This window comes from Aythya marila (genome assembly GCF_965140915.1).
Source record: "Aythya marila genome assembly, chromosome: 1".
NCBI lineage: Eukaryota > Metazoa > Chordata > Aves > Anseriformes > Anatidae > Aythya > Aythya marila.
Genome location: NC_139042.1, coordinates 135,375,204 through 135,401,004, shown reverse-complemented (window position 1 = coordinate 135,401,004; position 25,801 = coordinate 135,375,204). Strand labels below are relative to the sequence as shown.

Below are 25,801 nucleotides of genomic sequence, written 5' to 3'. Positions count from 1 at the left end.
CACCACTATTATTCGGTCATTGCTTTGTTTCCTTGTGGCTGCAAATTAAAGCAACTTCCAGTCATAAAAAGAGTTATTTGCCTCTTCACCACCATGAATCATACCACAAATAGTGATGAAAAAGTATTTTCCTTGGAAAACAGTCTGTCTAGACTACTCAAAATGAACGTACAATACATATGCGGGCTCTGTCATTTAAAGTTATTAAAATAGTGCTTAGTATTTTACTTCTGCAAATAAAATGAACATCTAGCTACTGATTATATTTCTGCCTCGATTGTACTGCACTTGCTGCAATGCAGCCTAGTAACCCATTTTTACCATCTGTGGAATACCACAGATGGTAAAAACTTTTTTGTGTTTAAAAAGTTTCTGGTCCCACTCTATCTCCTCCACCTTGAAAAGAAAACAAGACAATTTTTTTCTTTCCCTTCAGAAATGCCAACTCTAATATTAACAGAACATTCTGTTCAGTAACTGGACAATCATTCCGGTTTTGGAAGATAAGGGTCTAGGCAAAAGATCAACTTCTTCTTTTCTTTTTTTTTTTTCTTTTTTGCCACAAAGGAGAATGTGCCTCAAAACAAACAGGAAAAAAAAAAAAACAACATGCTTTGCAAATGAAAAGTTACAAGTGAATTAGAAGGGAGCTGGAAGCAATTGTTAGAGAGCTAAATTAGTCTCTAACATGAACTACGTTCTAACAAGATCTCAGAATGGTAGATTCCAAAGATTGTATTTGTGCATTTACCAGGAAAAGTCAGTTGGACAGTCTACCATGAAATCAGTTTCATATTGATTCTGATTCATACAGCACTAGCAAAAGCTTATTAAATACAGTGACTGGACTGTCCTCTTTACCTTCTGTTATTTTAATTGCACTGTTTTATTTTTAGAAAGAAAAAATAAAGTACATTAATTTATTTAAAAAAATATATCTATTGAAGTCTAAAGGCATTTATTATGCCTTTAGACTGTTATAACCCCAGAAATAGCAAAAACACATGCTTGAGATTACTCTCCTATGTAAAGTAAAACATATGTAAGTGTTTGCAGACGTGAGAATTGTATTTATAAGCTTCCTACATGCATCAGGATGTAATTTTTTTTTTTTTGGGGGGGGGTTCAACCTAAAAGTCGAGTCTAAATCTAACCATGTCTCTTTAAAGAGCCTAGTCCAAAGAGCCTGCTCCAGCAAAATCAGCAAATTTGAGGTCCTGGGGAGTCTCAACATGGACTTAAACCATGCCAGGAAAACAAGAAAAATAACAAAAAAAGACTGGCCACCCACTATGCGTTATTCGTGGCATCTAACCATATGACACACTACTACATGATACCTTGCACAGGTCTAAGAAATAAAAGGAAATGATTAAAATCTAAAGTACTAACCAAGATTATGAGCAAACTTCTCAAATTATTTATTGTTACCATGATTGTTATTTTTGATGGCACACTGTAGACATCATTTTGTTTAAACCAAAATTTCTACTCAAGTTCTTACATTTTCTTTAGAAGAGTTAAATGATCTTTTTCTATAGGAAGGATATCAGACTTTTTTCTACCTTGGACCATTTATATTGTATATTTGGGTAATAATGGATCATGGTCCTTTTGTAATAGCAGAGATCAACAAATAAACTTACATTTGGCGTAGTTACTTCCATATCCACTTTAATACACAACAACCGTTTTCATGTACATGTTTTTGGGCATTACATTTTTATACATATTTAAAGGTTGTTTGCTTCTTCTCATCTTCTTGTTATGGTCCCTTCCATACCCCACTACATCAACTATGCCCAGAGCATGGAAAAAGGGGAATGAACCTGATGTCCTCTGGCACAAATCTTGACACTTTTTCCTTTCTACGCTGGCAGTAGAAAGAATTATCATTAAGAGATGGAGAGGCATGAGGCATTTCTCTCCCAGCACAAAACCATTACAGGAAAGGATGCTGTAGAATGAAAGAGTTTCATGGCTTGTATCTCAAAGGTCACAGTTACAGACAGCACCCTCCCTTTCCATCAGAATCATGTTCACGTACCTGGAGAGTACAGAATTTGTGACACAGCTGTGATAATCATAAGGTTTGGAGGATGTCATGGTGAACTTTTACACAATTTTAACTACTTGGATTTTGATCCAAACATGCAACAGTTTATCCAAAGACATGCAGATGCCTGACATTCTTTTTGCCTGGATCGTCCTCCAGTTCCCTTCCATCCCCCATCTATCTTCACTTTCTCAGCACAAAGAACAACAGTCTTCTGCAGATGTCCAAGAGTGCTCTTTAGAAAGGGCACTTCCTCAGTAAAGTGAAAACAACTAAATATAGCATAGACAGAAGAAATTTAAGATACTCTATCTTTGGGAAACTGTCTGCATTAAAAGACTTATTTGCCCTGTTCTTCCCATCTTGATCTTGAACTCCTGGTTGGGGAAAAACAAGAAACAAACAACAACAATAAAATCTCTCTGTGGTCATATCCCGTAATACCATAATGTAATCTTAAATGTAAAGTATATTTTATTTCTTCTTCTGCTTCTCCTTCATCACAACCACAAGACAAGAAAGAAGCATGTGGCCCACACTATACAGATCACTGGAAATAACTCCAGGATCCTGTCCAAAGCCTAGCGGCAGATTATGAAATAAAGACTGGTTCCTCTTTGATATAGGAGTGAAGCTATATCCACACAGGCACCAAACAGATGCTGCAAGGTCAGACCATCAGAATTATGATTGCCCTGTTCATGGTAGAGCTTCCCATGCAGCTGCTGATTCCGCATAGGATGTCAGAGCAGAGTAGAAACACCACAGCCTTTCTACCTAAAGAAAGAGACAGGGACAAATTTTGTACCTTCTTCATAAATAGAAAAGCTATTTTTTCCACACCTTTACAGTAACCCAATGGTCACCATGTTAAATCTACAGATATTTCTGTAAATTTTGATTCACGTGTATTCATGCCCTGCCTCATTATGAATCTTTCAGACATATTTGCTGGTAGGGTAGGGTATAGCAAAGAGAAAAGTAGGAAGGAAGGAAGGGAGGGAGGGAGAAAAGTGCTTACAGAACACTGTTTAAAGGTCCACCGAAATACAGACACTGCTGTTCATTTTAAGCCTCAACCAAAGTAACCAGAATCCATTCTAATTAAATAAGACATCAGCAAACTCCATTTCCTTTGTGCTTCCAGTGGATATCAATCCACATTTTAAAACCACTATGCATGTGTCATAAATCAGCAACATCTTGGCAGGCTATGCTAGAAAGCCTCCAAATTGCAGGAGCAAGAAAAAAAAAAGAAAAACACCAAAAAAAACTACACACACACAGTCACGAAACAAAACAAAACAAACAACAACAACAAAAAACAAACAAACAAACAAAAAAACAGCTATACACAATGCCCAAGAGTAGTATCAGCAACTATAAAAAGGAACCCTACAAGGTATCCCATTGATCTCCTTGTTATCGTTTAAGGATAGATGAATACTATTTAAGGATAGATAAACTCAGATTAGTCTCTGTCTTCGAAGGAGCTGAATGATCAGCATTAACCCTAAAAGTCACTGTCTCTGCCTACCAGTACAACAATTAAAAAGAAATTCCATGAACATCAGGGCAATCAACACCACACTGTTGGAAAGCACTAGCTTTTTTCTGTCACTGTTACAAAGTCTGTTTTCTACTACATCCAATTCAAGCATGTCAGATAGCGGAATCTCTCAAGGTAAAACAGTTTAAACTAGTCAATCACTGCAGAAGCAACAGGAATCATGTGGAGAATCAAGCCCAAAGTAGGAGGGGAAAAAAAAAAGGGGGGGGGGGCGGGGGAAAGGGTAGGTATAAAGGGCCACTGGACTCAAACTCAGTAGGAAATTTACATCAGAATTAGGAAAAGGGTGCCTTTTTTTTTTTTTTTTTTTTTTTTAATAAGAAAGCAAGATTGGAGTTTCCTATGTTTGGACACAAGATCAAACAACTACAATTGCTAGTGGTGTCAGGGGTCTAGAAGCGATGATTCAAGTCCTCCTCAGGCTTCTGTTCTTAGGTTAAAAGCTCCACTCACTCTCCCCACCCCTCCTTTTTTCTCATTAGCATAAGAAAATGTTGTATTTAAATAGTGTCCCTTGTCCTAAACCTGCCTTTTCTCAATGCATTTAAACTTCCTCTCCTCAAACCTCATTCCGCTCCAGGTGTTACAAAATAAGAGAAAGAAATTAAGGCGCATGTAAAGTTTCCATATTAATACTAGAAATCACAGCCAAGCCACGTGAACGAACCCAGAGGTATCATGCTGAAAACAACGCAGCACTGACATCGACTCAGAATGACAGTTATTGCTGTCTTACATAGATGCAGTTTACTGTGCTAGCCAGGCCAGGCACAGTGATGAAAAATCCAGGCCCTCAAGGAGCACAGCAGCCCTGCACAGGGAGTTTGTGCCTCACACTGCACAAGATTCAAACCGTGCAAGTCCCACTGTGCAGAACAAGAGTTAACCCCACAGCACCAGCAGCTGAGGAACTCTAGGCAGAGGCAATACTACATACACAAGAGTTGAAGAGAATTCAGCAAATGCTGAATTCTCATGACAATTCTGACCTGCTGTAGTCCAGGTTTGGCTTTCTCCTTTCTGTGGGCAGCTGAAAGAGGTGTAAAAAATGGCTCCTATTTTGCAGTTCCTGGAAAAAAGCCCAAGAACAAAGACCTGGAACAAAGACCTGAACCAAAGGCCACCCAAGTCAGTCTCCTTCCACTGCCTTTAATGGATTTTGGATCAAACTGTGAACATAGAGATCCTTCCCATCCACCAAAGGTGATATCAGGGTGACATACCTAAGAAGGGTGAAACTTGCATGGCTGTCATCTTTGCCATAGATGTTCTGAAGACAGACATTTAATTAAAAAACTGTGAAAATATTCACCAAACACACAGCACAGAGAGTAGTTCTAAAGTTAAAACCGTCGTACAGACAGGACTGAAGGTGTTGTGTTTTGTTTTTTTTCTCCACCTGGTAACTTAAAATTACCCAGCAGCAAAAATGCTTAAGTCTTCCCTGTACCATTAACTAGCAAATGGGCAACTGTCTGTCATTAGAAAACCTCATACTTTTCTCATAGCATAGATGTTTCTGGGAGATGCTCACAGTCACCTTTCAAAAGTACCCAGGCTCACATTTGATTTTGAAAAAATTTAAAAATTAGTGAGTTTAACACAAAGAAACAAACAAACAAAAAATAATACCAACAGAACAAACCAATTGCTTAAAACTTTCCTTTTTGGTATAGTAGTAAAATGCTCTGAGCTATAACTAGGGGATAGCAAAACTCTAAAAACGCAGGATTTTTTAAAGCTATGGAAACATGAGAGTAAAATCCCAATACAAGTGCAAATAGCAGTTTACGTATACCAGATAATGTATCAACTGATTTTTAGGGCATACACTCTGCAAATGCTACAAAGACCATGAATGTCCCAATATTATTTTTACAGATTGGAAAAACACAAAGGCCAAAAACAACACCAATAACTCAAATAAGAAACTCATGCTTATGTTTACATAAAAGTTTGATGAGTATAATATATTCGTCACACTCCCACAATTATTCCCCGAAAATACTATAAATATTATTTTGACAATGTAATTATAGTTTTTACTTTAACAGTGGCAGCAAAGTACTGGCACGATTCCCCTACACAAAAAGCCTAGACAGACAAAGCAAAGATCACACATGGAAACTGGCAACTCTTAAGATCAGGGCTGCCTCTTATTTATACGACTAAAAAAAAAGTCTGTTTAAATTAGAGCCTGATTTATTTAGATTGTAGAACATAAGTAGCTTAATTGTGCTAATAGTAAGCAAAAGGAAACCCCAAACAAAAAAAATAAATAAATGGAGGTGAAGATTTTTAAACTCTCTTTTCCTCTGAGCAACTAAGGCCTGTTCCATTCATGGTGCTTTTGGGAAATTAACCCCATGGATTGTGAACCTATTCAGAAACCTCTCTTTTCCACTTCTCTCTCTTGAAAGGAAAGCTGATATGACTACATGCTTAAATTGATAAATGTCAGCTATCAACAATTCAGTATTTTTGACCCTGCATGACAAGTAAAATGGTTCAAGTTTTGTTAGCATTTACTCTTTTGTTCCATGTAAATCAGCACCTATCTGGACTTGCACAACAAATTTGCAGCATACTCATTTCCGAGATATGCTCACAAAACAAAACAAAACAACAAAAAAAAAAACAACACACAAAACAAACAAACCAAACAAACCCAACAACACACACATAGTTTGTCTACTCCTCCAGAGATAAATATAGAGGGCATTGATATAGGAAGAGCGGAAGAGAGCTTTAAGAAGGACAGGCTTGTTGGTTTAAATTTAGTAGCTATTGTGTTTGAGAATCTCCAGGATACAATTGAGAAGTTTCATCTTCTCCAACTGTAGTTACATTACAATCAAATCCATATAAGCAAGTCTGTGTGGAGACAGTTGATGTTCAGTGAGAAGAGGGGAAAAAAATGAGGTCTCAGTTTATAGGCAATAAAAGTTAACAATAGTTTCCCAAATGCACTGGGTGAACACTGAATCTTTGCTCTGCTATTAAGTCTGTCCAGTAAAATTTTACTGCTGCATTATGCTTGCCAAGCATATTTTAAAAATATATATTTATTTTTCATATAATATAAAATGTAATCAGTAATTTGGAAATTAAACCGTTCAGTGCAACGTGATTAATGAACTACAAAAAGCAGTGAAAGGAGAACACAAATTTTTAAAAGATTAAAACAGGAACATGAAAGATACTGAACAGGAAATAAAACAGAAGCACAAAAGATAAAAGACAAGCTTCTTTGGTCAATATTGGCATACGGTAAAAAATATTTAGGCTCTCTATTTGACTGTTCTGTTTCTCTTTCCTACTGAAGTACTTTGTTGCATGACCACTAATTCCAAGTTATGAGGTATAGGGAAAAAAAAAGAGAAGGTATCAAAAATGAGCCATGGTTTGTTAAAACTCTTAGGCCAGTTACGTAAGCCCTAAATGTCCTGATTTTCAAACTAATTGTTTCTGCATATGAACTAGTCGGATAGTTTCTGAAGAAGTCTGAGTATTTACTTCCAGCTCATTTTCCTACTGCCAAGATATAATATTTTTAATGGGACCAAAAAAACTGCTGCTGAGGCAAACTTGCTTGCAGGGGAAGAAAATAAATAAGTAAATAAATAAATAGATTAATAAAAATTGACAGAATTCCAAGAGCAATTAAGGACACAGAACTGCCCATTTAAAAATGTAAAAAGGAAAACCAATTTAGTGTTCTTCGGCAGGTTTGAGAATGTCACCTTCCTCTGCTTTTCTATACCCTTGAAATTAACCAGTCTCTGTTTTTCAGTGCGATTCCAACTTCCAAATGGCTGACTGCAGATTTAGGAAGGGGTCAGAAAAAAGAAATATCTCATGTTTAATTTTACTCTAAGAGAGGACAGAACCAAAAAGGTTTATTTCTTCTCAACTTTCTTGTGGAAGTAGAAATCAGTTGAATCAGTAACTGATACTAATTTATTTTTGTTTTCAGGAATACTTTTGCAAAGATAACAACTGTAAGTTTCTTGTTTTACTCTCAACTCTCTTCAAGAAAAAAAATAAAAATGATTAAACAATCTGTTCTGTAAGCCCTTGAAAATGACTTCTATTTAAAAACATTTTTAAAAAGGATAAGATATCCAGTGCAGCTCATGGGAATTTTTGATTTCCTCTTCCCCACTTCTTTCTATGGATCCCTCATAACTAAATGTCAACAGGATTTTCCATCCTACTTGGACTGTACAGCTCATAATTAAGTGGCGTTTTAACACAACATGTCCTCACCTTTATAAAGAAATTACACAGAAATTCTTTTCTTACAAAGAAGTCAACTCTCTCTCTTGCTCAATAGTGTGACATTCTCTTTCTGCAGACCTCAGGAAAAGGATTTTGTTTTGTTATTTCACTAAAGATGAAATCCTTCCATCCCGTTTGGCTGTTGCAAGAAATAATGCACCTGGAAGCTATATATAGCCTATGTTACATTACCACTTATTTTTCTAGCACACAACCTTATGCATTTGTTTTGTTTGTTTGTTTTAATCTACAAAAGAGTGATGCTTTAATTTCTACAGTGTTCCAAACTCAAAGGTTACTTATTGCCATTTATTCTGTATAGTACTTCTCTTCAGCACTGACAGATTAAAACATACCAAAGTACTTTCCAGTGCAATTTCTTCCTACACTATGACGAACCTAAAAGGCAGCAATGGGTCAAGAGCAAGTTTTTTGTTTTTTTTTTTTTTCATTAAATGAAAGAAAATACATCTGATGGCTGATCAGGTCCAAATCACTCTGAGCACTGAAAGAACACGGACTGAAGCTGAACCCAAACAATTATGAATGCTGGTGGCAGGCAGAGGGGAAAAAACAAACAAACAAACAAAACTAAAAAGAACTCACACACAGAAGATTTCAAGATTCATTGTGGTGGTCTTTACCTGAGCAGCACCACAGGCCTTCTCCTCTTCTGCTTAAAGCAAGGAACATTTCTTTATAGTTCCCCTGTAAGTATGTGGCATTTGAGGGTACTTTAAAACCATTTCAAACAAGATATTCTGTATTTTACCCACACCTACCCTCAAGAATAGAGGGTGTGAACAGGTGTTAGACATCTTATAGTCATATTGCTAAACATCCTACCAGAAAATGCTCAAGTTACTATAGTAAATGCAGTATTAAAAGTCTACATAAAGTCGTATTTCATCACTGTTTTTAAAGGAATGTTTTAAGTGCTCTTCTGAATAGAGCAGCTATAGCAGCTTAGCTACATCTGAGTTCTTTTCAGAAACTTGGAAGCGAAGTCAAATTCCTCTACAAGGATCCGACCCCATCATCCACTCTAATTTACCCTGCATTTCTGGATGTGATATTAAGATGAGCCAGTGATCTAAATCTTCGTACCACAGCTAACACATCTGAACACGGATTTTGACAGAACTCTCCAGGTGTACCCATGACAACTGCTGTTAATACTATTAATGTATGTTTATGCAAACAACCCTGGTTGGTTAAGACCTGTACAAACTTTGAGGCATGGCATCAACTCAGCCTACCAATAACAATACCTATGCTACTTGGTTTAAAGCTAGCCTGAGTATCACCATCATCATGGAAATGAGGAATGCAGGTCTAAGGCTCAGAGCACCTCTCCCAGGCACACACGAACAGTGCAGCATTGCTCAGTGGCTGACACAGCGCTGTTACACTCAGTTCTGCTCCAAGTACAAGCAGCTCATTCAGAGAACTTACACAACAAAATTGTCCCTCACAGGGCAGCAATCAGGCAGTGCCTTTTCATCCAAGAGGACAGGGAAGTATTTTGGCAGTTAAATACTTTTAGGCAATTAGGTTGGAATTCAAAGCACATTCTTCAGCATCTGCAATATTTTGAAGTGGTGAAAGGTTTGAGATCTATTTACAAACAATAAGATTAAAGCACCTTCTGTCAAAAAAAAAAAAAGTCATTGAAAGGATCAGCCTATTGAACATAAGTTTGCTTCAAAACAGGCGTGCCTTCACTGCAATTTATCCAGGAGAAACAAAACAAAAAAAAAATCCCCGTTTTCCCCAGATTTCAGAGATGAATACTACATCCAGATTTCACTCTGGAATCTCAAGATACATCATCCTGACAAACCTCAATGTACCTTCCGACAGGTCTACTAGATTTTGTTGGAAAGCTTTAAGATTTGCCATAGAAAAAAGGAAAAAAAATCCCCCAACCAAACCAAACCAAGACACATGCTATGAAGTGAAGGAGATTTTCTGTTTGGGCTTCTTAACTGGCAGAGGAGCTGGCCAAGCCACTATCCATCATTTATCAGCAGTCTTGGCTGTCGGGGGAGGTCCCAATCGACTGGCGGCTAGCAAACATGACGCCCATCTACAAGAAGGGCTGGAGGGCAGACCCGGGAAACTACAGGCCTGTCAGTTTGACCTCAGTGCCAGGAAAGCTCATGGAGCAGATCCTCCTGAGAGTCATCACGCAGCACTTGCAGGGGAAGCAGGCGATCAGGCCCAGTCAGCATGGCTTTATGAAAGGCAGGTCATGCCTGACGAACCTGATCTCCTTGTATGACAAAGTGATGCGCTGGGTGGACGAGGGAAAGGCTGTGGATGTGGTCTACCTTGACTTCAGCAAGGCTTTTGACACCGTCTCCCACAGCATTCTCCTCAAGAAACTGGCTGCTCTTGGCTTGGACTGGCGCACGCTTCGTTGGGTTAGAAACTGGCTGGATAGCCGGGCCCAAAGAGTCGTGGTGAATGGAGTCAAGTCCAGTTGGAGGCCAGTCACTACTGGCGTCCCCCAGGGCTCGGTGCTGGGGCCGGTCCTCTTTAATATCTTCATCGATGATCTGGACGAGGGCATCGAGTGCACTCTCAGTAAGTTCGCAGATGACACCAAGTTAGGTGCCTGTGTCGATCTGCTTGAGGGTAGGAAAGCTCTGCAGGAGGATCTGGATAGGCTGCACCGATGGGCTGAGGTCAACTGCATGAAGTTCAACAAGGCCAAGTGCCGGGTCCTGCACCTGGGGCGCAATAACCCCAAGCAGAGCTACAGGCTGGGAGAGGAATGGTTGGAGAGCTGCCAGGCAGAGAAGGACCTGGGAGTGATGGTGGATAGTCGGCTGAATATGAGCCAGCAGTGTGCTCAGGTGGCCAAGAAGGCCAACGGCATCCTGGCTTGTATCAGGAACAGTGTGACCAGCAGGGCTAGGGAGGTGATCGTCCCCCTGTACTCAGCTCTGGTGAGGCCGCACCTCGAGTACTGTGTCCAGTTTTGGGCCCCTCGCTACAAGAAGGACATTGAGGTGCTTGAGAGGGTGCAGAGAAGGGCGACGAAGCTGGTGAGGGGCCTGGAGAATAAGTCCTACGAGGAGTGGCTGAGGGAGCTGGGCTTGTTCAGCCTGGAGAAGAGGAGGCTCAGGGGCAACCTTATCGCTCTCTATGGGTACCTCAAGGGAGGCTGTAGCAAGGTGGGGGTTGGTCTGTTCTCCCACGTGCCTGGTGACAGGACGAGGGGGCATGGGCTTAAGTTGAGCCAGGGGAGTTTTAGGTTGGATGTTAGGAAGAACTTCTTCACTGAAAGGGTTGTGAGGCACTGGAACAGGCTGCCCAGGGAAGTGGTGGAGTCACCATCCCTGGAAGTCTTCAAAAGACGTTTAGATGTAGAGCTTAGGGATATGGTTTAGTGGGGACTGTTAGCGTTAGGTCAGAGGTTGAACTCGATGATCTTGAGGTCTCTTCCAACCTAGAAAATTCTGTGATTCTGTGATTCTGACAAGGATATTTCCTATGTCTGCTGCAATCCCTAACATACTGAACTATTTCTTAGCTCTTAAGAGATCTGGGTCTGCTTAAGTTCAGTTAAAGTTCATCTGGCAGCTTCATCAGCCTGCTCTTCTGGCTAATGTTCTTGGTCTTTGTACCCACAGCAGAAAAAAGCTTGTTATGATAAAGCTATTTTTAAAAATAAATAAATAAAACAAAAGGGATGTGGAGATGGTACTATGGAAATGCTACTAAATCTATACTCTGTAGAGGTATTTCTTTTTCACAAGACTATTTAGTAAAAATTTGAAGAATTTGTTACCTATTTCCTGGAAGATCACGTCTCAGATCAGTTAATCAGGAAACAAATGGCCCTCTTGCATACGGAATTTCCACAAGTAAATATTGTTCCTGTATTTTCAATCACTATTCAAATTATTTCTCAACTGGGAACAGGAGGGCAATATTTGTTATCTCATCAGTTTTCCCACCAGCAACATCCAACCTTTACAATTGAAAAAGTTAAGTGCCACCTTACACAATCTCCCACTTCCTAAGCTCATTGCATATAGTTTTAAGAACACCAAGGACCAGTTTTCAGATATTGACAATGGAATACATCACTTCCATTTCTCTCTGCATGACAAGGAAGTTCTGTCTCCAAGAGAGATGGAGGGAAGACTGCCAGAGCAGTAAGAAAACAGAGCACAGTTACAAGTATGTGTGACTTATTTGACACAAATCTGTCTTGACCCTGCATAGAAGGGCTACAAACCACTAAACAGTTGCAGGGCAAGGACACTAAGCAACTCCCTACACTCATCTAATTGTAGCAAGCACAGTGAAAGCCAACAACTTAAAGAAGTTTTCCTTCTCCGATTGCAACAAAATATGAATGGATCAACACAAATTACAACTATGTAATTTAAGGAAATTCAAGACAAATTAGGCTATGGAGTGCAACTAAAAATAAAGATTAGGAAGTAAGAACAACGGAAGAGTAGCAACAATTATCTGTAAGTGAAAGGTCTAAAAATGCTCTTTTAGTATATGTATTAAAAAGAAAGAAATTTATTACAGGGATGGTTGGCTCACAGGTGGCACTGGATTATCTTTGTGTGTCATATTGAGGAATTAACTAGTTATTTTTAGACTATCTGAAGCCTTAGGGAGTTTCTCCAGGTAAGATATGCTAATTTACCTTCAGCTTTTCTGGCCCATTGCCTTAATGGCATAACATGTACATCTTTTTCCACATCTGGACAGGAGAAGTACATTACAAGCATACAGGAATTTATCTAGCTTTTTATTGAAGAAAAAGAATGTGATGCACTGATGTGGTGGTTTTACCCTTCTAGGCAGCCGAACTCCACCACAACTGCTCTCTCACTGTACCTCCTCAAAGGAAGATGGAGAGACAATACAACAGAAAAGGGCTCAAGGGTTGAGAAAAGGACAGGGAGATCACTCAACAATTACTGTCACAAGCAAAACAGACTCGACATAAGGAGATTAATGGAATTTATTGCCTATCACTAACAGATTAGAGCAGTGAGAAAATAAAAGCAAACTAATTCCTCCTCTCCTTCCTCATCCACCCTCTTCTACCTCCATCCCCTGAGTGGCACAGGGGAATGGGGGCTGCGATCAGTCCTTAACACTGCATATCCACCACTCCTTCACAGTGGCTCTCTGCCCCTGCCCATGTGGGGTCCTTCTCACGGGATGCCGTCCTTCCTGAACTGATCCTGTGGGGGCTGCCCACAGGTAGCAGCTCTTCAAGAACTGCTCCCACACGGCTCCATACCATGGGGTCCATCCATCAGGAGCAAACTGCTCCAGCACAGGTCCCCCACAGGTAGGCGGCAGCTCCCCCCAGACCCCTGCTCCTGTGTGGGCTCCTCTCCATGGGCTGCAGCTCTGGCCCGGGGCCTCCTCCTGTGGGGGCTCTCCATGGGCCACAGCCTCCTCCAGGCCACAGCCACCTGCTCCACTGGGGGCTCCTACACAGGCTGCAGCATGGAGATCTGCTCCATGTGGGACCCATGGGCTGCAGGGGGACAGCCTGCTCCACCAGGGGCATCTCCACAGGCCACAGGGGAACTGCTGCTGCCTGCCTGGAGCACCTCCTGCTCTCCTGCTGCACTGACCTGGGGGGCTGCAGGGCTGCTTCTCACTCTTCTCTCCCAGCTGCTGTTGCCCAGCAGTTTTTTTCCCTTTATTCAATCTGCTCCCACAGATGCACAACTAACATTGCTCACTAGCTGGGCTCTGGCCAGCAGCAGGTCCCTTCAGAGCTGTGTGGAGCTGGCTCTGATCTGACATGGGGAAGCTGCTGGGCTCTGCTCACAGAGGCCACCCCTGCACCCCCATGCCATCAAGCCATCGTCACATAAACCAAATACAGCTGAAAATTTGCAGCAGGGTTGCCTCAGTAAAGATAATGAATATTAACCATATTAACCATGTATATCATAGGTGGGCCTAAGATAAACTATTAAAAATGAGTTATTTTATAAAAATAAGGTGTTTTTTTTCCTAGCAGAGAAGGTGCATTGAAGACTAGATTTAATTGAACAAATCTTAGAAAGTTTTTAATCACAGCTCATTGTAGTGCATCTCCTTTTTTTTTTTGCTGCTTTGATCACTAATATATCATCCCAACAGGCATTTCTTTCCCTCCCTGAGAACAAACACACTGGTTAAAGTACTATCAAAGGCATATATATACTTTATTTCTTTTTTAATCTATCATAAATTGTAAATATATTGATATTTCCTTAAAAAGTACTACACCACTCAGAGACTTAATGGTTACCAATGGATAAAAGAGTGAAAACAAATCACAGATCAGGTTAAAAGATTTTTTTCAGTCTGCCTCAAGAATTTTCAATCTCTCTTCCTCATAAATACAATACAATTGGAAGTTCAAATGTATTTAGCCTACAATGACATGGTTTGGGAAGTTTTCACACAGAACAAACTGAAACTTTACTTAGTGTTGTTCACTCTACAACACAGAATTACTTCTTTATCCTTTTATTTTATGTAGACTTTTGCTATGGAAGCAACTTGAAGGTTTTCAAAAGACCTTAAGGATATAAACAGACATGAAGATTGATCATCAGATTCAAGCACCAATTTAAACAAAGAAACAGGACACATATCCAAATGAACAATTTGAAATACGCTACTTAACACCTTATTATCTGCTAGAACAAAATACACATGTGACTCTTTGTCTTGTGACCTTATTTCCCCACATGAAATATAAAAAGAACAATGAAGCAGAAATATAGTTAATAAATACAGTAACACTAATTTCATGGTTTTCTTTTGTTTCAACAATGTTTTCCAAGTCCGATTTCAGAATTTACCAAACTTTTTCAAAGTATAGTTAATAATCCACTGTTGAATATAGCTGTTAACTTCTGAAGCACACCCTATGGAAGGTGATTATGGTAGTGCCTAGAGCACAATTTTCACTTGGAACAAAGTTCACCAGATCATTCAGCATGGAATTAGCAACATTCACTTGTCTCCATTTTTTTGTTGCTGTTGTACTAACATAAGTGGAGTACCTAAACCCTTCTAGTTACAGATATTTCCCAACAAGATCAATGTTACATACAGTATCACGTGAACCAACTACTCTGGGTCAATATATCAAAAAATTAATTATAACTCAAACTCATTTTGTCGTTTAAATCCTATGTTGAATGGCTACGCAGTGTAACAGCCACAAAACACTTTTTTATGGAATTATTGTTAACAACCTTCTGGTTAATTTCCCACCCCCTTGTTTTCAGTGGTGTTAAAGATGTTTCAAAATATCCTCTAGATAGGAAAAGGAGTCTGAAGCAGTTACTCAAGTTACTGTGCTCTTTCCCCTCTTTTCTGCTGAACAGCATTCACTGCAGTTTGCTCAGATCCCAACAGAAAAGGAACAGCACATGTCCTTACAATAGCTCATCAAGGAGGCATCAGCTGCCACAAGACTGAGGGGAAAACCTCATGCCATGTAAGTACCCAACAAAAGGTACATCCCACTCTCCTCCAGATGCTGTGAGGAACCACTGATTCCACACTACAACTCCTGATGCTGTGAATAAGCTGAAGGTGTGAAGTCCAATTCCCCAGGACAGCCTTTCAATCTTACTGCTGCCAATGACCCTTCCACAGACAATTTTGTGCAGGGCAATACCAGCTTATCCAGTTCCTATCACTTTTCCTTTTCTCCTACTGGTCTACAATGGGGTTCACAATTGTTGGTCAGGACACTCTTGGCCTTCATGCCTTTTCCAAGGCATGACTGACTCTGTGACACAGCTTGAGAGTCACTCCTCCTCTTCACATTAATCAAGCAAACCCTCCTTCTGCCATCCAAAGGATTTAGTCCTTGTCCTCCTCCACTGAAAGACTGTGCTTGCATTACCAGTCTGCCCCTGGAAGAAGGATTACACCAACAGATGAAGAAGTAAACATGGCTTAAGCATAATGCCATTACATGCCCGAAAGGCTTCATTTAGAGCCAAATATAGCAGCAAAAGGAAAAGCAATATCCTGAACTTCCCCAGATTCATAAAGGTGTTGAACAGCAGGTTACTCTATTTCCATTCTGTAGTTTTGCTTTCACAAAATTAGAGAAAAGCAGCAACAGGAACCCAGTAAAAACCTCTTCCATGTAACAGCAGTGAAAAGAAATAAAAGCAGCAAGAGAAACCAAATGTTTCCTACTCTCTACAAACACAGATGGCAAAGGGGATCCAAGACAGTGAAGTGTGATCCAATGCCCTATATCAAGCTCAACATACACACACAGAGAAACGCAGAACATGAAAAGAAATACTGAAAAATGTCTTAATTTTTGGTGAAATGAGTTTTGTAGAAATCACTAGTAATAACTGGCATTAGACAAGAAGGACATTTTTTATTCACTATATTAATTAAAAAAAAAACAAACAAAAAAACTCATCCACTAAGGACATGTAAATAGTACTCAAATCGGTTCTTGGCAGCTATTACCCTGGCCACCCAGCAAACAGTACATAAATGAAAATAAACAAAATAATAATTCACAGCCAAGATTTGTTTCCTGGAAACAAACTTGACTCATAGCCAAGATTTGTTTCCTGGAATCATATCAACTATTTCAAGTGCCATCAAAATAAATAAAAAAAGGAACATTTCCTTATTTCATTACGTGCACAGATCAAATAAAGAAACAGCAAAACAACAGAATATATTTTGAATGGAGATTCTATAAGAACTTGGCCTTTTCCTAGTTCAGATATCCTGGGTAATGAAGTTTCCACAAATCTTTAAAAATCTACAGGGAATAGTTGAGGGAAAATACAATGGAACTAGTCTGGGGAAGAAAAAGAAAAGAATAAAAAGAAATAAAATATCTGGGGCTGAGATTTTTTTTTTCAGGTAGCATAACAAAAGGCCCACTTTTTACCCAATTTTGAAACACCAACTATGCACACATACCTTTGCCTTTCTATTCTACCACCCAAATTAAGGAAGAAAAAAAAAAGGAAAAACAGAATTAGCATGTTGCAGTTCAAGAAACAATTGAGTTTGCTTATGAAAAAAAAAAGTAAGGTGACATCATACCACCACATGACTTTCCACATAAAAATACAGCGCAGATGTATTTAACAAAATCTACAGCCTTACCAGTCAGTAATGGTTCTCCTTTGATTTCTATTCCATCAAGCAGTTTGATCAAATGGACAGATGTAGTGATGAGACCCAAGTTCCTGTTATAAAATTGGAAAAAATAAAGAACACTTCATATGAAATATAACCCAAAAAAGCAAAAATCCTCTTCACTTTAGTTAGTATCATGTCTTCAACTAATCTTCAGAAATTCTGAAATGTTAAGGAGTTTTTCCTACTGGGTCTGACTGTATCAGTAGCCATAGTAGTGCCATCAGAAGTGAAAGGAACTGGTTTACATTTTGTTTCAGACTTCTACAGTTTGGTGTTAAACATCCTGTTTTCTTTAAGATAGAAGATTTGTGTCCTTTCTCTGTTTGTAAAGCTTCTCCATGCCTTTCTAAGAATACATTAGAGAAAGAACATCTAGAAAGGAGTAAGTTTTCACATTTTCACAACATCACCATTCAAAATAATTCAGACGTAATACACTATTCCTGGTTGCCTTAGTTTATGTATTATCTCTAAGTAAGGTACATTCTAATGATAACCAATGGAGGGAAGGCACAAAATATGAATTGCTTTGAAATCCATAGCAACTATATTATGTGATTACAGTTCTATACCCAATACAAGTAGTTAAAGAAGAGATGCCATAATTGAATTTTTAATAACTTTTAAAGAATAGGAAACAAACACAATCAAAAGCTTATATACTTATTTTGAGCTTTCACATATCCTTACAGATAACTACAACATTCAGCTCCTAGACCAACAGCTGCCAATGAACAATGAGGAAGCAGTTATGTCTGGACTGATCAAGGAAACCTGAGTTCATTTAGTGTTGCAGCAAAAAGCAAGAGCAAATTTTAGGAAAAGCCACACAAAAAGCCTATCACCTACCCTCTCACGCTGGCGTGCTTTTTTTTATGGCATGATGCAATATTCCCCCACTGAACCTTCAGAAGACACTCTTTATTGAATAGTGGGAAAAGTTGAGGCTATTGATATATCTTTGACTTCATCAGACCGCACAATAACAATTTTGGACACAACAGATTCAGACTTAAGTACTCTTCCCTTCAGATTTTGCTATTCTTCTAAATCCAATATTAACAACTAGCAGGTTATTCCTGTAATTTGAACAGTTTTGTTTGCTTGAAGTTCTAGCATCCAAGGAAAGCCATGATATATGCTATTTAGTAATAAACTGCAAGTACTTAAAAACCCTGAAGAAGTGACTGGTGACTACTATCAAACAAACAACATGGTCAAATAACAGGGAAACATACAAAACCCTGGGCAAGAAGCAAAGAAGATGAAGTAATCATTTATCCCTGCTATAATTAGAAACACAGGGTGTCAGTAAATATAAACTAATTTACAGCCTGCCAGAAGTGTGGCCATTTGGAATCAATAATGACAAAATAATTCCACAGCCAAAAATCAGCAATCCTAGAGGTAGACAATGTGTGTCAGAATGTACATGCAACAGGGGTTTAAAAAAAATCAAAAAATACATTATAAATGGAAGGAGTTTCAGCTTTTAACTCATTTGTGTACTTTAGTAGTAAAGCTGTTTGAGAAGAGATCAGTCAAGACAGAGTGACTGAAACTTCATAATACCGTATCTGCCAAACCTCCACACCCAGGCATGACTTACTGCAAAAATATCACATCATCACAGATGAATGAAGAATAACTATTTGTCCTCTGTAGGTGTTAGACAAACAAATTATCTTTCCCATTATTCTCTACAACAGAAAAGAAACCAAGGATGGATTTATAGATATCAAACGCATACATGCACACCAGTATACATACAATCCATTAAAATCAAAACATTTCCCATTCCTTCAGACCCCAAATTTCTTCATAGCATGCTGTCGTGCTTTAACCCGGCCGGCAGCTAAACACCACACAGCCGTTCGCTCACCCTCCCCCCTCCCTCTCTGGGATGGGGGAGAGAAACGGGAAAGTGAAGCCCGCAAGTTGAGATAAAGACAGTTTATTAAGACAGGAAAATAATAACAACAACAATAATAATAATAATAACAACAATGATGATAATAGTACTACTAATAATAATGTGTACAAACAAGTGATGCACAATGCAATTGCTCACCACCCACTGACCGATGCCCAGCCTAACCCCGAGCAGTCCAGCCCCCCTCCCACGGCTAGCCACCCCTATATATTGTTTAGCATGATGTCAGATGGTATGGAATACCCCTTTGGCTAGTTTGAGTCAGCTGTCCCCTCCCAGCTCTTGCTACACCCCCAGCCTGCCCGTTGGCAGGACAGAGCAAGAAGCTGAGACGTCCTTGGCTTGGTGTAAGCACTGCTCTGCAACAATTAAAACATCGGGGTGTTATCAGCACTCTTCCCATCCTAAGCCAAAACATAGCATTCTACCAGCTACTAGGAAGAAAATTAACTCTGTCCTAACTGAAACCAGGACACATGCAAAACAGAGAAACTGGAAGGAACAAAGCTTCGTATTCCCCAGTAGTTTCAAAGTTATTAAACAACCCATGTGTTTACAATCATCACATTCTTTCCAATACAGAATCAGTTTTGATTTTGGTCAAAAAAAATTGTAGTTTTTCTTTTTTTGAATATCTGAATGTTGCACACTTCAAAATCAAAGGCACATAATTTTTCTTCTATTCACAACTTTTAATAATTAAAGATATTTAATCCTTAAACAAGCTGTGCATTTGCAACTGTTTAAAATCAGCACAAACATATGGCCAATATGTTGTTAGCTCAGAGCAGCCACTGTGGTGCATACACCATTACCTTGCTACAAAGCCAAAACAATACCCAAAGAGCGACCTACAAAGCCAATCACTGCTACAAACACCATCAGAACTTTCTATACACACAGGCTTTCCTCCTCCTGCAAATTAAAGGGAACTGCTGTTATTAGCATCCAGCTTCCTAAATGTGCAAGGCTATGCTAACTGCTTAGAGAGGGTAAGTAAGCAGCATGGGTAGAACCAGTGCAGAGCACATTTCTGTTTGCAAGCAGGTTTAATATCTGAATTCCATGAGAGAGTTAAAATTAGACCCATTAATGTACGCTAATAATAATAAATACATTAATGTACTTGTCATGCTACTGAAAAGGACAATTCTACTACCATCCCAGACATGCAATTCAGTTCTCTCTCTTTTGTTAAGATGAGTGATTAAGGAGCTACAATACATTACAAATACGGAATCCAGGCTGGCTGAACAACCACCCACCCAAAAATAACAAATATATTTTCTGTCAGATCAGTTTCTTGATCCACAACATGATCACAAGTGCTAGGACTGCCAGAAACAAACACATAGGAGCCTGAACTCAGATTTAACTTATTCTAAAACTAATGATTTCTACAAACAGCCCTGCAACTTCTACAGCATTAACAAAGATTCTGCCCCAGCTGGAACTTTGTCCCATGTCCCAGTTAAATTTTATTAAGCTAAATAAAATTTGAGAAGTCTCAAGAAACTACATTTTATGACGGTATTCCAGTTCTTCATGAACTAGCAAATTTGAAGCAGGTTTGGGTTTTGGTTTTGATTGGTTGGTTGGTTTTAGAGTTTCTTTTGAATAGCTGGTAGACTACCAGGTTTTCAGTTATGACAGCTAGCTGTATCCCAAGCATCCCTTCAACGTTATAGCAGGCCCAGGCAAAAAAAAAAAAAAAAAAAAAAAAAAAAAAAAAGCCTGAATAATTTAAGCAGCCTGACTTATTAGCATTGATATTAACTGTACACATGTGAGGGCTGAAATGTAGAGTTCTACATACAGTACTTTGCCATAGGTACTAGACAGACCTATATGTACTTAGAAAAAATAAAAATCATATAACTGATAATTAAGACTGCTTACTTATTCATTACATTACCCCCCAAAACATAATGACAGGTACGAAAAAAAAGTATAGTTCTACAGTGAAACTTATAAAAGGTTTATATCATTTGCATAATCAACCCATACTAAGAACACAAATGCTTCTTTCTATCATTCATCAGTGCTCCTGACTCTGACCTACAAATAGGTCAGCTATTTTTGTTACTTGCATACTTCATTTCAAGTGATTGAATCAAACACGAAATACCAGTTAATAAATCAACTAACACAGCAGAATAAAATATGAATCTCTATATAAAACCACACAAACATCAGAAGGTTATAATTTTGTACAGGTTAAAATGGATCAAAACTATACCTCATGACGTCTTGATTCTTGGCACACTCAACACAGGCATTCCTCAGACATCTGAAGCACTCTGCTACAAGCAACAGACAGGTGTCTAAATCCAGCAGTTCACAGGAGTCTTTGGAGGCCTGTTCAATTTCATTCAAGGCTTTGGTCAGGATTTTGAGGAGATCCTGAAATATACTTTCTTGTGCCATTTCTCTGAAACGAACAAATTTGTAGTAAGCACAAGAACTGCTCTGCTATCAAAAAGGATAATATTATGTCAGTTATATTTCTTGTTCTTAACACTAAGGTATTTCTGCAACAATATGTAACTACCCTTAGCATAACAAGATCCTTCAAGTGGAAAGCACAAAGTATGTGTTCACAATTATCCCACTAGCCATTCAGGAAAAGACTTCGTATTAATACTACTAATATGATTAATACTATGGCTTAGAATTAATGCTGTTGCCTTAGTATTTCTCACAGCTTTCCAACACCACTTTGGAACCTTAGAAACAAACAAAAAGTCTCTGTATACAGCTTGCATGATAACATGACACTGCATATTGTTCTAAGAATCAGGAATTGTTTTAACTAGCAAATGCAGCTACTAGCACTAGATGTTTCAAAAGAAAAAAATGTACCAGAAGCTTCATTATAATAGTCTGCCACAAATTTCTCCACAGCAAGAAGTCTTGACAAAAGCAGGTGTCTGCACTAGCCACCATTCTGAAGAGTATAAATCAAAGTCAAGAGGGAAAGTCCAATCTCTACTTCAGCAGACAACAAATACTACACCACTGCTTAAAATATCAAAACTTAAGAAAACAGTACAAAACCTTAAGCACAAAGACAATAATGTGAATGGATGAGAGAGATGCTGAAGAATCCAACAGTTCAGTTTACCAGATTCCCATGACTAACACACACATCTGCAGGTCTGTCATATAGGCCTAGTTTGTACACTTCCCAAGTGCAGCTATCCACATACTCTTCCCCTCATTTTATGTTCATAAAGGAGATGAGGACAACCAATCAAAACCATTGATACGGCATTTTTGATATAGCCTGCTGGTGAAAAGAAGCCACACCTGTATCAATACCATGAATTTACTGGGGAGAGGGGAAGGAAATCCAGCTGCAGCTTCCTCGAAGCTTAAGCAGACCTGCATAGTGCTCAAGATCAAATAGGGAAGATAGGTTCTAAGACATAAGATTGAGAAATAACTCCTAAGCTAAGGACAGAAGAAAGTAAGATAAAGAGGAAAGTAACATTAAACAAAGTATGTTCACACAGAACACAACACTATTCCTAAAGAACTTTAAAATTTCTTGATCAAACAAGATGACACAGTATTACTTGCATTCTGCTTCTCCCTCAGATATCCTCACATACACACAACTAGAAAGTCTATCTATCCTTTATCAAAAGTGATTACACTTTCATAAACCAAACCACATAAATATTAAATTACTAAAACATATGATCTCCAAGAAATACTTATTTTACACCAACACCTCACAGTAGATCAAGACTGAAACCCTTACACTATCTCCAGCTACTTAAAAAGGACAAAAAGAGAATCAACAATACCACAACAAAACCACAACACAGTATCAGTGGGAATTATCTATAGGGGAAAAAAAAGCTATATTTTTCAAAAGAGTAATATTGAGGGGAAATAAAATGGCACACGAAAGACCAAAAGCAGACCTGGCCCTCAGTTGTAAACAGAACTTGAATAACCAGAAAGAAGGTCTGGAATTTGGTTTGGATTTTAAGATATTAAGACATCACAAGACTCGAACCTTCCACTTGCAAAAAGTGGTATGGCTCCTGACACTTCATCACAAATACGCAAGCCACAAGAAGACTAAGTGGCTGGTGTACCACACTTCTGGTAAATGCACAGAGCCTTTCTTCTACACATTACATTAGAAGAGCTACAGTTTGGTAAAGGAGAACCAGCTGGGTCCTGTCCCAAATGCTCAAAAGCCATGTTTTCTCTATAGAGTGAAGATGTCATACAGAACTTAGATACAACACTGAGATTATTGTAATATTGTAACAATTCTTAGTCTGATTGCAGTTTCCTTTATATTTGTCTGTGCCACCTGTTGGATTATCCCTTGAAAAGGGTCATTTCCTGACACAGCTTCAAAATAAAGAAATCAGTAGCCATGGCAAGACGTATACTAGTATGCAACATTAGATTATTTTAAATAGATAAAACAGAAACAAAACCAACCAAACAAAAGGGTAAAACATGAAAAAAAAGATGCAAGTACTTTAGTACGTGTTCTAGCAACACTTTATTCTGTTGAAAGCACAACCTAAAGTCATTCTGGAAAAGTTTCTACTCTTGTTAGAAAGTTACCTAGAAAAATGATAGTTTAGATCAGATATTGGATCACAAGGGTTTCAAGCTGCTGTGACAAATTTTCTCTTAATATTAGTCTGAAACAGAAAAATTTCATTCAATTAATACAGAGCAAGAGTTTAGGTGTTCCAATTAAACACAAAGATGAAATTTTTGCCTGTCTTAACAGAACAAATGAGATGTACACAAGGAAGCACCTGTCCTCACTGTGAACATAAATGTGGATTATCACATATCAGAAAGGAGAGACAGTGGTGTTTTTTTGTGGTGGTCCTTTAGGGACCCAAGAGTTGGTCTTGATGATCCTTGAGGGTTCCTTCCAACTTGGATATTTTATGATTCTATAGAAACAAAGAAATCGAGTCATCTGCTTAAAGGTGCTTGAAGTCCCTAGTGAAGCACACAGAAGACTTGAGTTCAGCTGAATTCCACACAGCAGTCTCGTAGCTGGGACATTATTTTCCTTCCTGTATTTGCTTCTGAATTACAAACCCCTGGCATTCACTTTTTATTATTATTACTATCTTGTTACCACAAGCGCTGAAGATTTATCAATTCCATAGTAACAAAAGAATTACCACTGTACATCCCAAGTACCAAGCAGCCACTGGATTGTTCCTTCTAGTTCAATAGCACCAACAGTATTTCCCACTGTATTTCCCAAGTTGTTCTCATACCTATTCAGTCACATCCTGTGGGATGCAATTGCCTCTTAGAAGAGCAATGACAGCATCTCTCTTCAACCTGACCACCTGGGCCCAAAGAACTCAGTTATTTGGGGAATATCTACTCCTCTGTCAAAGGTGGTTACAGAAGTTTTGAGGAAGAAGGCAAGAAACAGGCAGAGAAAGCATTGGTGCACAAGCCAAAAATTTGCACGGTCCTTCTGTCTCCCCAGGGAAACAGACAAGAAAACCAAAAGGGACTTCCCCTGTATATACAGAGACCACAAGAGAGTGGTTTTAAGTATAACCCCTGCACACACACACACACAACTTCTACATGTGTATTTATTAAATCAACAGAAATTTTACCAGAAATTAACAACAATACAATTTTGTACTAAGTTAGGAAAGAAGAGGTCAAACCTTCTACATGTTACAGCCTTCAACTACTGTTACAAAGACTGACCATGAGCTCCACACCAATCTGTGCAGCCTCCTACCTTCCAGAAAGAGCTGAAACCACATTTAGAAGCACACTCACACCTGAACCCCTACACTTCCAAAGAACTCTGCTAAAGCATGTGTGGCATGGCATTGCAAACATCCAACCCTGACCTCAGAGGCACAGCAATGCTCCACATCAGCTTCTTGCTTTCTCCAGTAACAGTATGTTTTCACTTTGTCTACTGGAAGTTACAAGGCACATCCATCTTTCCTCCCAATCAAACCTGCCCTGCTGCACAGTGAGGAGCCTACAGAGACCATCCTCACCCCACAGGTCATGCTTGGGCTGCAGCCAAGCAGGACGAAACCGCTACAGGAGCACCTTACCCCTCTCAAATCACACCTACTCATCCCTCCAGGATGCATTTTGCCACTAGCAGCTGCATCTTGCCCCTAGCAGCCGCCACTCTCACAGGGGCCTAGAAGGACTACTGCTATCGTGTGTCCCGCGACCACCCCCCCTCCCCCCCGATCCCCGGAGCTCCCTCCCCCGGCCCACGTGGCGGCGGCCAGCCTCTCCTCCCCGCTACCTGTGCTGCGCCTCCCGCAGCAGACCCGTCAGTGCCCGCACGCTCTCCAGGCGGGCCGCGGGCGCAGCTGCCATGGATCGGCCCAGCCGCGCCGCCGCCGCGAGCAGCGATCGCGACCCTGAGCCCGCCGCCGCCATCGCCAGCCCCGGCGCAGCTCAGCCCCGCCCCACGGAAATGGCGGTGGCCCGGCCCCGCGGGGCGACCCGAGTATGGCCTCGCCGAGCGGGGAGCCAGCGCTTTATCCCGCTATTTGCTTTTTCTGAGTGTTTGGTGCCGGGGAGCGCTGCGGAGGGGATGTGGGGGGGATGTCCACCCCACAAAATAGCTGCCCCGCCGCTGGAGGTGTCTGGCCTGTGCGCCCGGAGCCGTTCTCTACGAGCGCATGGCGTACAAAACACTACCTCAGAAACATGGTTGACGAGCTAACTGTGGGCGTATCCGTCTTTCAAAAGTCAGCCTCTTTTCAAG

The 25,801-nt window shown here is 39.6% G+C and overlaps 1 protein-coding gene across 6 annotated transcripts in view; it reads right to left on the bottom strand.

Annotated features, from left to right (window-relative positions):
• ATXN10 (ataxin 10) overlaps positions 1 to 25,596 on the bottom strand; it is a 121,533-nt gene extending 95,937 nt beyond the window's left edge. For 2 of the 6 annotated variants that reach the window (XR_014319576.1, XM_082784919.1), the window contains exons 1-3: positions 25,334 to 25,591; positions 21,275 to 21,466; positions 17,067 to 17,149 (exon numbers count right to left, since the gene is read on the bottom strand). Coding sequence is in view for 3 of the 6 variants with exons in the window: in XM_082784919.1 (XP_082641045.1) it covers positions 17,067 to 17,149; positions 21,275 to 21,466; positions 25,334 to 25,470 (412 nt within the window). In the remaining 3 variants the exon portion in view is untranslated. Of the gene's footprint in view, positions 1 to 17,066; positions 17,150 to 21,274; positions 21,467 to 25,333 lie in introns of all 6 variants that reach the window. The other 4 variants (XR_014319574.1, XR_014319575.1, XM_082784921.1 and 1 more) reach the window with 4 other exon arrangements.
• Between the last annotated feature and the right edge of the window lie 205 nt (positions 25,597 to 25,801).